We start from the raw sequence: 15308 nt of genomic DNA on the forward strand, positions 1-15308 counted from the left end.
ACAAATATAATATACATATATACTATATATAATATATATATTATATAAATAACGACGAGACTCATTATGAAACTAATAAAAATACACTAAGAAACTTTCTTTCCGCTAGCATAGAAAGCACGTAAGGATTTTTTGAACGCGAACTTATTTGGCGCATTTTTTATGTTAAAAGGAAGTCCGTTCCAAAGGCGCGCCACCTGCACAGTGAACGAATACGACATGAACCCGGTTCGGTGAAAAGGGATGGACAGAGACATATTGCCAGAAGAGCGAAGTTGGCGGTCGCGAGAAATGCCGTAGTATTGAAATAAGGATTTGAGGTACTCAGGAGAGTGTGGATCGTTAAGCACAGAAAAGAGAGTGGAAAGCAAGCGAATATTGCGACGTTGTCGAATTGGAAGCCAGCCAAGCTGAGAGCGAAAGGAAGAAATGTGATCATATTTGCGGAGGCAAAAAATGAAGCGAATGCAGTTATTCATCAGGCGATCCAATTTGTCGAGAAGCTCTTCGTTTAAGTCCGGATAACAAACATCACCATAATCAATAATGGGCAGTATAAGGGTGTTCATTAATGCAACTTTAGTTTTGATCGGTAAAAAGTGTTTCAGTTTGTTGAGAGAATGAAGTGAGCCCATGACCTTACGGCTGATTTCAGTAACCTGTGCCCTCCAACTCAGGGTATTGTCAAAAAGAACACCCAAGTCTTTAACGCTCTGACTAAATCTTATTGGGGAGCCGTTAAAGCTTACAGGTGCAAGTGCGTCCAAGTCTAGTTTTGCAAGCTGTCTGGAACTACCTATAACGATAGCCTGGCACTTTGACGGATTTACAAAGAGGCCAAACCTCTCAGACCACTGCTGGATATGCAAAAGGTCCAGGTTAAGTTTACCAATGCAAGTTGGGAGGCCAGTCACGGAGCACTGATCGTAGAGTTGCAAGTCGTCAGCATACAGATGGTAGGAAGAGCGAAGGTCAGGTGTAATAAAATTGATAAAAGTGGAAAAAAGAAGTGGAGATAAGATACCTCCTTGAGGCACGCCAGTTGCCAGATCACACCAGTCAGACAAAGACCGGTTGACTCGAACTGCCTGCTGGCGCCCCCGCAAGTAGGCAGCAATCCAGTTAAGGGCTGTTTCAGAGACACTGATATGTTTGAGCAAGGCAAGGAGAATGTCATGGTCAACGGTATTAAATGCGTTAGAGAAGTCAATAAGAATAAGGACCGTGACCATTTGATTCTCCATGCCCCGCCTAATGTCTTCTGTTACCTTAACAAGCGCAGTACTGGTGCTATGACTTGGTCGGAAACCGGACTGCAAAGGGCTTAAAAGGTTATGCGAGTAAACGAAGACCGAAAGTTGTTTATGAACAACCGCTTCAGCGATTTTCGAAAGGAAAGGAAGAATTGAAATGGGCCTAAAGTTACTGAGAGTGGTGGGATTACTAATTTTAGGCAGTGGAATCACAAAAGCTTTACGCCAAAGAGAAGGGAATTCACCAGAGGCCAGTGAAGAGTTGATGATGTCAGCTATCACAGGAAGTACGCAGTCGAGGACTGACACAATCATGCAACGACTGACATCATCACAACCTACGGCTTTTGACTGGATAGCTTTAATAATGACCTTTATGTCAAATTCAGAGACAGGACAGAAAGAAAAGGAATCTGTGGCAGGAGAACGCAAAGAAGATATGTTCAAAAGAGTAGTGGCCTTAATAGTGGTGTCAATTGAAGGAGCGGAGGAAAAATGCCTGTTAAGGTCGTTGAGAGAAAAGGAACTGCCATTAAAACTGTTGGGGGGTTTTCCCAGGCCAAGAGATCGCAGGAATTTCCAAACATCGGCCATAGACGAAGAGGAAACATTACGGTGAATAAAACGCCGCTTCGCTGTACGTACCACCTGGTTGCAACGATTACGTGCTGCCTTAAAGAGTTTCCAGTTGTCATCCGCGCGGTCACGTTTAAAGAGCCCGAAAGCTCTGTTCCTCCTCCTCATTGCCATTCGGACGTCCTCAGTGATCCAAGGAGCCGGCGGACGCCTAACTCTAACTGTATGAACAGGCGCGTGTTTGTTGAAAAGCCCTAAAATTGCATCATTAAAGAGAGAGACCTTAGTGTCAGTTGACGAGGTCGAGAGCACAGGAGACCAATCGATAGCAGCGGCGTCTTTTAAAAGAGATTCAGTATTAATCTTGGCGAAGCTACGCATGTGAATTAGAGCAGGTTTGCATTTAGGTGCCTTGATTTTGTAAGATGCATATATGAGGTCATGGTGAGAGAAACCAGGCGCCATGAACTGACCTTGCTTGGCAACAAGACTTGGCGATGAAGTAAAGATCACATCGAGCCAAGTGTCCGATGACGCCGTATGATGAGTTGGATCCAGTGGAAGAAGAGAGAAACTGACCGACTGAAGGAGTGACCTGAGTTTACGAGAATGTGTTGTATCTTTCAGAAGGTCCGTGTTTAGATCCCCCATGATCAGGTGATGTGTGTAATCAGAACTTACGGACTCAAGAATTCGTTCCAGATGAGAAAAGTAGTCGACGGATTATAATTTGAAAAAGCGATATAATTAGTCTTAGACGTATTTAATGTTAGTAGGTTGTTGTGTAGCCATCTTGCGTTTTTAGCTAGTCCCCGTTCTGCGTGTTGTCGGACCTCTTCCCATGTATTTCCCGAGAATACCATGGCAGTGTCATCGGCATATGTAAATATATTGCCTGCTTCAATCTGCATGTCACATAGCTGATTAATATACACTAAGAAAAGGGTCGGCCCCAAGACACTACCTTGTGGTACCCCGTATGTAACTAAGCGTTCATTACTAATCTGGTTCCCCAGTTTGACTTACGGTTTGTAAGGTAGCTGCTAAGCAGAGACAAGGAAGTACCTCTTATGAAATTGTTTGTGTCACGAGAGTAATTTTGCAGAAAAGGATGTTGCTAGTTTAGTAAATTAATAAGTGGGCGAACTACAAGTTTATATACGACCAGGTGGAGTGGAGCTAGAGACGTTTTGTTTGTTGTATTTTGTTCTTTCATATTTATATGGGTATGCAGCTCCCAAACGTGGTGAATCTTTGAACAAAATTTACTGCATATTTTTGTATATTTATTTCTGTATTTTTGCGTCGAAATGTTTATTATTTATTTCATACAGTTTAAGATTGAACTAGTATAGTATCTGATTTCTTTATCATAATCAGACCATGATCATTAGCTATATGTAACATATTTATTGAGAACATATGTGGTGTTCCATGCCTAAAGGGTTCTAATGCTCCATGTACATAAAGAGCTTAGGTATTGAACGTCATATACCAGGGAGCTGAAACACGCTCTTCTCGCGATGACCTAGGATCGCGAGAAAAACGTGAATATGCTCATATCAGGTCAAAACTACAATATTTCAATATAGGAATGATGATCATCAAATTACTAAATCGATTTCGAAATACTCTCGATCAACAACGCATTAAAAAAACTAGATATAAATCGGTGCAACCGTCTGTTCGCTATATACGATTCACAGACAGATATAGACAATAAATGTTAAGTAAGATTTGTGTTTAAAAATACACGTACCTGTATCCAGCTAGGATGTCCATGAGTGTACTCTTGCCGGCGCCTGACTGGCCCACGATGACGGTCAGCTCGCCGGAGTTGAAGGTGCCGCTCAAATCGCTCAGGATCACCTTGCGTCCTAAACAAAACACATCAAAATATATAAACATTAATATTTTTTCTTTCTATTATAAGCAAGTTCAATACTGACATATTTAGATATCAAACAAGAGATAAATTAGAAGGTATTATTAATATAATTTAGTTTATTTCTGGTAGGTTACTAAATCTTTTGTGCGTGATTTTTCTTCCACCACCAGTCCACAATAATCTTTCAATAGAAGATTAAATTTAAAATTTTACAGGATTGATCCTTTTTGAGAAGCGTTGGTGGCCTAGCGGTAAGAGCGTGCGACTTTCAATCCGGAGGTCGCGGGTTCAAACTCCGGCTCGTAGAGTTTTTCGGAACTTATGTACGAAATATCATTTGATATTTACCAGTCGCTTTTCGGTGAAGGAAAACATCGTGCGGAAACCGGACTAATCCTAACAAGGCCTAGTTCTCCCTCTGGGTTGGAAGGCCAGATGGCAGGCGCTTTCATAAAAACTAGTGCCTACGTCAATTCGTAGGATTAGTTGTCAAGCGGACCCTAGGCTCCCATGAGCCGTGGCAAAATAGAATAGAATAGAATACTTTTTATTCGTAAACACACAGACGATAGACTTACATTAAAAGAACATGAAAATAAAGCGTCACGAAATGGCCCCATCTCAGCATGCTGCTGGCGACTTCCAGCGCTGATCTTCCGATGAGACCATCAGGTGAGAATCACGGAAGGTAACAGACAAAAAGAAAGCAACATAAAAGAAAGATACATAAAATATGGCGAAAAATAAAATTACACATCGTTTACACAAACTAATACAAAAAGAGATACAATATGAAGACATAAGAACATAACATAAGTAGACTTACACGGATCAACCGACCGAACATGTGCCGGTCCGGTCGGACCATATCGTGGCGCGACATTAAGCGTGCATAACTAGCGCCAGTGGTGGCTACATGACATTAAATTCAATGACAATGATAGAATTGACAAACAAGCATAAAGATAGTAGTGAAGTGAGTGAATCTAATATTTTATTAATTTTAATCCGTTATTGATCATGAAAACCATAAAACAATGTTATAAAGTTGACTAACATAAACAAAACAAACAAGAAAACATATAATGACACACAGACAAAAGGATGGCATGTCTGGAATGATTCTACAACCCATCTCGGGCAGTCTTTTCGTCGTTCGAATGGTGTCGGCTCCAAAGCGGATGGAACAAAAACATTGTGGTAAGTAACAATAGCAATAGCAAAAGTCTAGACTACAGGCAACTTGTTTCTAATCTGCAGGTTTCCTGGCTAAGCTGGTGACTAAACAGATACTGTTTAAGTTTTGTCCTGAAACTATGTATACTTTGCAGGTTTCTAACTGGGGGCGGCACGTTGTTCCAGCAGCTGGACGCAGAATATTTAAAGCTTCCTCGTAAAGCGGCTGAGGCATGACGCGGCGTCAATAGATGAATCCCACAATCCCGGCGTTCGCGGAATGCCGGAATAACGCGAGGAAGATGATGACAGGATTGATCCTTTTTGCTAGACTATGTCCAATTGTTTATGTAAAAAAATATAAAGGTTGTTAGCTTGCTACTGTGCAAGATATAATATGTAGTTCATCGACAGTAACTCATATAAGTTCGGTCCATCTTAATTTAGGTAATAAGAACTGCTGCTCTTACCTATTAAATTTAAGTTGGTAGTTCAGTTAGTTTGTTTTTTAAAGGGTTTTTGGTATTTAAAAAAAAACTAGTTTTTATTGTCTATCTAAATACTTGCTTTTATTTTATTTCTGAATATCAATATTCAGATGTAGCTAAATATCAATATTCAGATGTATTCATTAAAAATGTTATTTTTATTCCTCATACTCTGATATTGGCTCATTGCACTTGACTACCTATCTATGAAGCAGGTTTCAACTGTACTTTCAAGTGATAAGTACGTTTTGGCCCTAGGGCGTTTTACTTTCCAAGTATGTTTTTTTATTATAACAAATGAAAATTCAGTTCTAAACTAATTTGTTGTATAATTCACATTCTGATATTTAACTCCTGGGGGTCTAGCCAAGATGACAATCGTTGATAGGTAAAAAACGCCAATCGAAACTTAAATAATGCATGGAAATAGCCACACACTTTTCGCATGAAGAAAAAAAAACTTTTTTTTAACTAAAAGTAAGGATAGATATAATTCCGTAATAGATGGATACAGTCTAAGGAAAAAACGTGCCTCGAAAATCACGAAAATTTGATTCTCGATCAGATGTCGGATGTCGCTACTACCTTTGGCCTACTCTCGTATAGAGGGCGTTGACGGTTTCGTTTGTTATTTAACAATTTTAACGCATATCAGTGAAAGAACATGGGTCAAATTAATAAAAATAATTAATGCAAATAAAAAAAAACATTTATCCATATTTAAATACATTTTATCGTATTTTTATAAATCTTCATTTTTAGTTTTAAAGTGTGTCGATAGATGGCAGTGAATTTACTGTGGTTACAAAATTTACTATTAGAGTACCGCTCTATAATACTATATCCTCTTTGCTAAAAGTAAGGTTTAAGTCTAAAATAACGTAATATGTAAAAACGGACGGTACTTATATACATTTAGCTTGCTCAAACGACGTAAAAAATAGCTAAGTTAAACTTAAACACTAAATTCTAGTCATTATAATAGGACTCCTTTAAGCCATTAAAAAGTTTTATTTGTCAACAAAAGATACTGTCAAACACAGAAAACTCAAATTTATTATGAAGAGTTACAAGAAGTATACACCAACTTGTAGAGAGAATGCCATGAGAGTGGAAAAGCGTCGAGGATTTTTCGATGATAAAAACGTTTAACTTTTTAATATTATATTATATTTATATGCCTTTTTTCATAATAAATTTCTGTTTAATAAATTGTTCTACGTAATATTGTCTTCGGTTACCGCGATAGTTACTCATGATTTTTATTTTTTATTTTTTTTATCGCGTATATATATATATCTTATCTTTACTTGAAAAATAATTATAGTGTATAACTAGCCTTATGAACCGATTTTGCATGTACAACCAGCCTTAAAGTTTGTAGTCTATGATTGTTCATTATTTTAGTATGTGGGTATTTTTGCACTTTGTAATTTTTCCTCAGTCACCCGTTGACCACGAACGCTGTAAAGAGTTCGAAACGTCGGGATGTATTATAAATTCAATATACGCGATATAATCCGTTTTCATAGTTTTATTTCAAATTGTTCTACGGTTTATTTTTTTTGATTCTAGCTGCAATCGAAAAAATAAAGCGTTACTACGTAGTCGTACGTACTGCAAAGTAGTATTTATGTAAAAACTTCATAAAAATGTTGATTATATGCATATTTTGTGTTTGGTCTAAACTTTTTGACGGTAGTGTAACTATCCTTTTACCTAAATTGTTAATTTAGTATCTTCAAAAAATACTATAAAAATTCTTACATGTCATGTTTTGTAAAATACACACGTATTTTGCTTTCCTTGTATTCGAAATGAAAAGGAGAGCGTTTAACGCGGGTGAAAGATTCTGACTCGAACTATTGGCCAAAATATCTTATCTATTGTCTTGAAATGGCCGAAATGGGTGCCTCTTCCCTTGGCTAACAACCTAAGTATTGTAAAACAAAGTAAATGTGTAAACGAGTTTAATTATGTATAATTAATTAATTATAATTATTTACATTGTTAAGTTCAGCTATCACCTATGGACATTATTTAGGTATCTAGTATGCTTGCTTCTTCTTCTTTCTCTTTGCCCTATTCCCATTATTTGGGGTCGGCTCTCCTCGTTCTCATGCGCCAGGACCGTCTGTCCTGAGTTGTCCTTGGGGTAAGTTGGGCTCGTTCCAAGTCGCGGGTCACAGTAGACCACCACGTGGCTTTAGGTCTTCCTTGTCTGTTTGCTTCCCTGTTCGGCAATGCCAAGGCTTGCCGAACTACGTGGTCTTCGGGGCGTCTCATCACGTGGCCATACCAGCGAAGCCTACTTTCCGTGACTTTATCTGTGATGGGCGCAACTTTGTAACTACCTCTGATGTATTCATTTTTCACTTTATCGAGTCTTGTTACTCCAGCCGCCCACCTCAGCATCTTCATCTCTGCCACATGTAATTTTTGTTCGTGCGCCTTTTTGATTGCCCAGCATTCAGCACCGTACATCATTGCCGGTCTCACGGCTGTTTTGTAAACTTTGCCCTTGACTTTGATTGGCATTCTTGTATCGCAAAGAACACCAGATAGGGCTCTCCATCTTTGCCAGCCAGCGTTGACTCTGTGAGTGACGTCGGATTCAATGGCACCATCGGCCGTCAGCATCGTTCCGAGATATTTGAATTGAGATACCTTTGGAAGTTGATCTCCTTCGATATAGATCCTGTTGGAGGTGGTGGTATCACTACTGAACTTGCATTCTAAATGCTCGGTCTTACTTCTGCTGATGCGAAGTCCATTTCTTTCCAGGGCCTGCCTCCATTGTTCTAGGGTCGTTTGCAGTTGTTGTGCACTTTTGTCAATGAGTACGATGTCGTCCGCGTATAAAATACACCATGGCAAGGGAGTTTGGATATCCTTGGTGAGATAGTCCATTACTAAGTTGAACAGTAATGGGCTTAACGCTGAACCTTGATGTACGCCAACATTTACTTCAAACGTCTTGCTCACTCCGGCTAGACTTCTCACGTTCGCGCTACACCTATGGTACATGTCCTGGACTAAAGCAACATATGTTTCTTGTATACCTTGCGCTCTCATTGCTTGCCATACCAGATTTCGTGGTACGCGGTCAAACGCCTTCTCAAGGTTTATGAAGACGAGGTGCAAGTCTTCCCGGCTGGACCGATGCTTTTCCATGACGATTCGTACCGCTTGTATAGCATCGATAGTGGATTTGGATTGTGTGAAACCGTACTGTATCTAGTATGCTTGCATTGTTTGTATTATATGTCATTACTCATTAGTGTCAGCATTGATACCAATGTTAGTATGCAACCCAATAAAGTCAACAAGGGCAATGGTATACAGTAGGTACTCAAGTATTTATTGGGTAGTGTTACGAAAGGTCATTTACTAATAGGTACTCAATGTCGGGAAGATGTAGTATTGACCCATATACCCATAACTAATGTGCAGTGTATTTGTACTACAGTTACGTTATTAAATAGGTTAGGTAATAGGTACCTATAGAAAGTCATGGTTTGTCGCGGGTGGCACTATCACCAGAGCCTCAACCAAGCAAACAAGCTAAGTAGTGGGTCAAAAATTAACAAAGTCCGAATGATAGACCATTAGTACAGTCAGTGAGATGGGTGTAGATCATAGGTTCCCAAACTTATTTGGGCCACCGCCTACTTAGGTAGGTGTCAAAAAATAATAATTCAGCGCCCACCATCACGGAATAATAGCTTCGTATTTTTTATTCCGTGATGGTCTGGTAATATCGGTTTGATGTCAGGGCGCGTTCGAATTGGCCTGAAAGACTACGAAGAGTTATTAACTTTTTCAACACAGACTGATATTTAATTATTTAGGCCAATAAAATTAAATTGTTTTGAAGAATTAATTCCCAGCAAGTTGGAAGTCGTTTTAATACCTTCATTTGGTCCTAACTAAATGCCTGTAATCCGAGTTTGCTCAATCCCAGGTGGGCAAAAATTTTTGCTCTTTTTCAGTTTTTTGCTTGTAGCTTGAAAACGGTACGTCTGACGGAAAATTTGGTCTAATCGTGATGAAAATTGATATCTGAAGATCCGAAAGGTACCTTAATGAATTCGTAGTCAAAGTTTGTAAAAAATGGCCTCCACTTTGAATTTAATTTTTTGGTATAATTCATGTTATTTAAGTAGAAGAAGTGTTACGCAGAAGAATAATAAACACTGTTCCAATATGATTATGGTAGTTATGGTTTTACCTTAAGTTTTATTTCTCATTAATTGTTATTATATACATAATATAATTATAATGTTATTTTTTGAAAAATGTTTTATTCATAATTAAATTTTTTTTTCATATTGACTAATGCAATTTATATACACTGTTGGTACATAAGGTATATAGAGACTCGCAAATACTATAAATAATATTTATTTTGCCAAATAAATAATGGATTAAATAAAATAATTAAAACTTAGATATATTTTTATTGCTTTCTAGAAGAGCGACACCAACAGTTTTTCGTATATATGCCTGTTTTTTTAGTACTTAGTTAAAAAATCTAGTTGATTTGATATCCGGTATCCGCTATCTAATATTAGGAATATTAGATTTTTTCGGTTCGACTTTCACAGATTTAAATGCGAAATTCATTAAATTCAAGTAATTTCTAAGCTAACTTCAGCATTCAGAAAAAATATATAATAAAAACACTATTCACATTAGTTTATATATTTTTCATGACCATAGTAGTTAGCATTGAAATATAAATAAATGAATACGCAAGAGTAGAATCGGAGCAACAAGTTTGGACCAACCCTAAACACTTATACAGCCGTCATTGAGGAGTGAGATTCCATCCCTGAAGAGCACGTCGTCACTCTCGTGAGGAGGAGGAGGCAGTCATTTAGGCTAAACGAGGCAATCTTAGGTTTTAACTTTATTTGAATTAAGGGCTTCAGATTTTAGATTTTTTGGTCCATTTTATTTTCTTTCGATTTGTTGATTTTTGCTCATGGAAATATTCATATACTTATAAGGTTTTTTTCTTAAGAAATATGCCTTATTTACTTTTGTATTGTTATTAACCGACGAACCTTATGCAAGGAGTGTAGGTACTGTCCTCGAGCCAATGGGGTTGGCCGGTCGAAATAATTAGCAGATGGCGCCAGCATAGCTTGCCCTGTCAATCCCTCTCAGCCGTGCACGGAATTCGCGCGCGGACAGTGGGTACTGTAACGCGGTAATCACATGAAATACACGGCTGAAAACGTTAATTTACTGTTTGTATTTATTTGTAGATACGAGTGTAGTCCCTAGTTTAGCTGTTTACTTAAGATAACTTATTAGCTTGAAATGAAAACACGACAAATCCGGAAATGGAAGAATTGCCTATTTACGGTCACTGGTTTTCCAGTTCACTTTATTTTAAATATGGAAATGACTATATGTTGTCCTTTGATAGCAGAAGTGACACGCTCGGCATACATGACATCGAACCGTAATCCGAGATAGGTACTATCTACTTAGTTAACTATACGGTCTTATAATAATACTATTACTTATTCTGTGACAGAATGTAAAATAAATAAAACCATTTAATGAAACACGTTACTTTTTATACCAGATGTGATATCATTTAGTATCTTTTTTTAGGGTTCCGTACCCACAGGGTAAAAACGGGACCCTATTACTAAGACTCCGTCTGTCCGTCTGTCTGTCTGTCACCAGGCTGTATCTCATGAACCGTGACAGCTATATAGTTTAAATTTTCACAGATGATGTATTTCTGTTGCCACTACAACAACAAATACTAAAAAGTACGGACTACGGAACCCTCAGTGGGCGAGTCCGACTAGCACTTGTCCGGTTTTTATTTTATTTTAAAATCTTACACTTGTTTACTGACATTGTCTGGAAACTAATTTTCACCACCCCAGCTCGTAAAGGCTCTCTTTATTCTTCGAAAATTTAAGAGAAAGTTGCGTTTTATCTACAAGAGTGGCAACGTAATCTGATTCAAACTGAGTTGTTTCCTCATGTTGGCTGGTAGATTGATTTTATAGTGATGTGTTTGAATAATAGATATGTAATAAAGTTCATTTGATTTGTAATGTTTTGCAGGTAGTGGTTTCCTCGCGTTATTGTATTTGTTTTGTATCTTGGAGTAAGTTCGTTTAAAACCCTTTTGCATTGAAACCCTCGCAACGCTCAAGATTTCACTTTTAGAGCCACTCGCTACTTTCGTGGGTCAATTTTGGAATCTGTCGCTGAGTCGGCTACAAAGACGGGGAAGAGGGGTTAAACAACAACTTTGCCCCCTTGTAAAACAAATATTAACAAAGTTATTTACACAACATTATACAATGTTTCCGCGATATGCTTTACATATTTTAATTTAAATCCAATATTTTCAGTAATTAAAAGTTAGGTATTTTTAAAAGTGTCAGAAATGCTCCAGCTATTTTATGGAAGCTATCAAGTTCACTTTACAATTACAGGGCCATATTTACATTAAAAAAACGTAAAGAAGTTTTTTCGTTGGAAATGCATGCCTTTTCAAGAAAATAAGGTACGCGGTACGTTCTCTGGCAAGCCAGCTTTGTCAGAAGAAAAATGTAAGTGCCGAGGATCGATCTCTCATGGAAATTTTAAATTTCTCGCCTTTTCTGCTGAAAAAGTTGACTTGCAATAGTATATTTCATTAAGAGAAAGGGCTCTTCCACATATTAGGTCATACGAATTTAATGATTTATTTGACCCCTCCTCCATCCTTGTCACACGTGCTCACATTTGTTTACACTCTCCTCCTCTTATTAAACGTCATTAGCTTAGTTATATTTTTAACTTTAACAACAATTCGTAAACATTGTTATTTAACAATATTTTCGATAAAAACAAATAGCTTCGAAAAGAGTAGGTAACTAAGTATTAGGTAGGAATTGCGTTAACCTCTAGCTCTTAAAATTAAGTTATAAAATAAGTAGGAATATTCCGATTCCTATAGGTATCTAACGACACTCACAGCTCGAAATGGGCCGTATACTTGTTTGCCACGTAATATATTCGGGCATCATTAGTTCATTACCCTTTCTTTCTCACGAGTACCTAACACATTATGGTTGTAGCTATGATCTACATATAATATAAGTATAAATAAATCGATGAAATATGGGTCGACAGTCTTAGATAAGCATTACATACTCCTCATTTAATCAACCGTCATACTTAATGGCTTTATAGGTATAGTTAACGCTCTACTGAGCTCGTTCACTTACCTGTACTAACAATGGCATTCTGTTAAACAAAAACCATTATTTCTTTTTTGTGAGCGCGTGGCCTTTGTGCCTGAGCGCGTGGCCATTGTGTGTGAGCCTCAGGCACAAAAAGGCCACGCGCTCACACAAAAGAAATAATGGCTTTTGTTTAACAGAATGCCATTGTTAGTACGTAAGTGAACGAGCTCAGTAGAGATAGCGTAAACTATACCTACCTACTTACTTCCACACATTCTGAATTAGCTGTTGTGTAATTGAATTAAGTATGATAAAATTAATTGTTCTCACTACGCAAACTCTAATAATTTCGCCTTTATCTTCAGCACACGATCATGATATGAGTTCAACTGTAGATAAACCAGTAAGTAAAGCAGCTCTTTGTATAAGTTATGCATATTTATTTGCGAATTCTACGTTAATTAATTCTGTTAATATCATCTTGTTTAACTTCTGAGACTTACCTCTGTTAAAAATGCCTTGTCGGACCGTGTAATTAAGGTTTCCAAATGAAATGTTAAGCGAAGAGTCTTCCGTCAGAGACGTGGAAGTAGTCTCCAAGGATATGGACTCACAAGCCATGATGCAGGACTTTCTGACTAATTAGACACAGAACTACACATTCACTTCCATAGTTTAAACACAAAGAATCGTGATCGATACAAACAAAGGACACGAGGCTGCGCCAGCTGCGCGCATGACGCCCAGGCGATACAAGGTGGGTCGCTACACTACACTTACACTACACTGTGGCGCGCGCGCGCAACACAAGCTACTAGCTATGAAGCTAGCGATATCGGTCGTTCCCCCACTACACTACCAACTTGCATGTGTCGTCAGCTGATACCAACTTACCAACTATGGACGACTGTTAGAGTATCTGTCGACAGTGTCGACTGTCGAAGTCACAAAGACCGGTGTGATGGAAATGTAGGGGGACTTATGACTGATTGTGCATTACTTATTAGTCTTATTACTAGGTAATTTAGTTATTACTAGGTCTGTTCAGGTAATTATTGTACATAAAGTATTACTTTTAAGCCCAGTGATTGGTTGAGATTTCTTAAAAGCGCATAGTAAAAAAAGTTGTTAAAAAGGAAACTTAATACGTGTTTTTTTCAAACTGTTAATTTCAAGGGTGCATTCCTGAGCTTAAATTAAGCAACTTTCTCTAAGACACCGGTATTCTAATTAACTCCATTTTGGAGATAGGTAATTAATAAAGATTTTTTATTCGATAAGGCCCCTACGAGCGTGTACAGTTGCCTTAGGGCCTGTTTAGGTATTGATTAATGTTTAGTATCAATTAATACATTTGCTACTAAACGCAAATGTTTACATACTATCTCATCTGAGATAGCATTTGCGTTTAGTAGTTTCCTTAAATGTATAGGTACTTAGCCATACCCAGAAGTTAATGGAAGTTGAAAAAAAACGGTGTATGATCTTCAAAAGAAAGAAAATTGGAATGCTATACTCGTACCTATTAAAATTATTTGTGACCACAGAAGATGCTCTATCATATGGTTGTAGTTAAATAATTTTACATCATCAATTAGTCCACAGGTGTAAAATACTTGTTGATGTGGTGTTCCTTCCTGGTCTTCATCGGCGGTTGCATTTCACCAAATACCACTGTTTAAATGCAAATGCTTGATTTGTAGATAAAAATACAAAAATCGCAATAAGTATGCTTATACGACTTGAGGAATTCCCTCAATTCCTCATGGATCCCATCTTAAGCCCACTTGCACCATCCTACTAACTCAGGGTTAAGCGGTTAAACTGTTAACCCAGTGTCAAATTGTACTGGTAACCATGGTAACTCCGCGGGATAATGGAATGTTGCAAGTGGGCCTTAGGAACTGGATTTTGATAAAAATGAAATTTTTTTCAAATCCGTCCAGAAAGGACAGAGTTCTGATGTAACAAACATAAAAAAAACCTACAATACAGATTCCAGAACCTACTCTTACCTATAGTAAACCCGCAATACAGAACTGCCATCGCCTGATGGAGGCTATGGATCAAATATTTTTCATTACACTTGCTCGATAGGGTGGTATCCCACGCAGGAGGCGAATTCGAACGTACACTGACATCAAAATGATATTGAAATGGTGTGACATTTACATAGCGTCGGGGACACTAGCAATACCGCATAACTAACAAAATGCAGTAAGGTCTAATTATCTTGTACATTTCTTTCGACTTTGTTAGTTGCGCGGCATTGGACTATCCCCGACGGTAGTTATCATTCAAGCATGCATTTTGCTTGTACTTGTCAGTGCTCATAAGTCTAATTTTTCGTGTCATGCAATGCAATTAGTACCTACGAAGGTAAATACAAATTTAATACAATCGTCGATGAAATCGCTCCGCCCTTCCGTCATAATCAGTTCCCTGGGTTATTTAACGTTTTCGACGCCGTGTCAAACACAAAAACTGTCATCCAGACGCCACGTCACCGAAGTGTCAAAACTGAAATTGAACTTTATGCGTATGCATGTAGGTCTATGTTGCTCTGTGGTCTATGACCGATTAATCGGTCTTTGGCGCTGAACCTACGGTGCGTATATATCGGTCATTGGCGGCCAAAAGGTTAATACATGTCATTATGAAGAGAGATCATAGGTACTAGTAATCTGACTGTATAATATGGAATAATAAAAACAAATGA

General features: G+C 38.0%; 1 protein-coding gene across 1 annotated transcript in view; it reads right to left on the minus strand.

The window, feature by feature from the left end:
* The window catches only part of LOC134742086 (ATP-binding cassette subfamily G member 4-like), a 49873-nt gene extending 36509 nt beyond the window's left edge, over positions 1–13364 (minus strand). Inside the window, exons 1-2 of the mRNA XM_063675023.1 lie at positions 13093–13364; positions 3589–3706 (exon numbers count right to left, since the gene is read on the minus strand). Of these exons, the coding sequence (XP_063531093.1) occupies positions 3589–3706; positions 13093–13210 (236 nt within the window). The 5' untranslated portion in view covers positions 13211–13364. The remainder of the gene's footprint in view (positions 1–3588; positions 3707–13092) is intronic.
* Positions 13365–15308: the final 1944 nt, after the last annotated feature.

This window comes from Cydia strobilella, chromosome 1 (assembly GCF_947568885.1).
Source record: "Cydia strobilella chromosome 1, ilCydStro3.1, whole genome shotgun sequence".
Classification (NCBI taxonomy): Eukaryota; Metazoa; Arthropoda; class Insecta; order Lepidoptera; family Tortricidae; genus Cydia; species Cydia strobilella.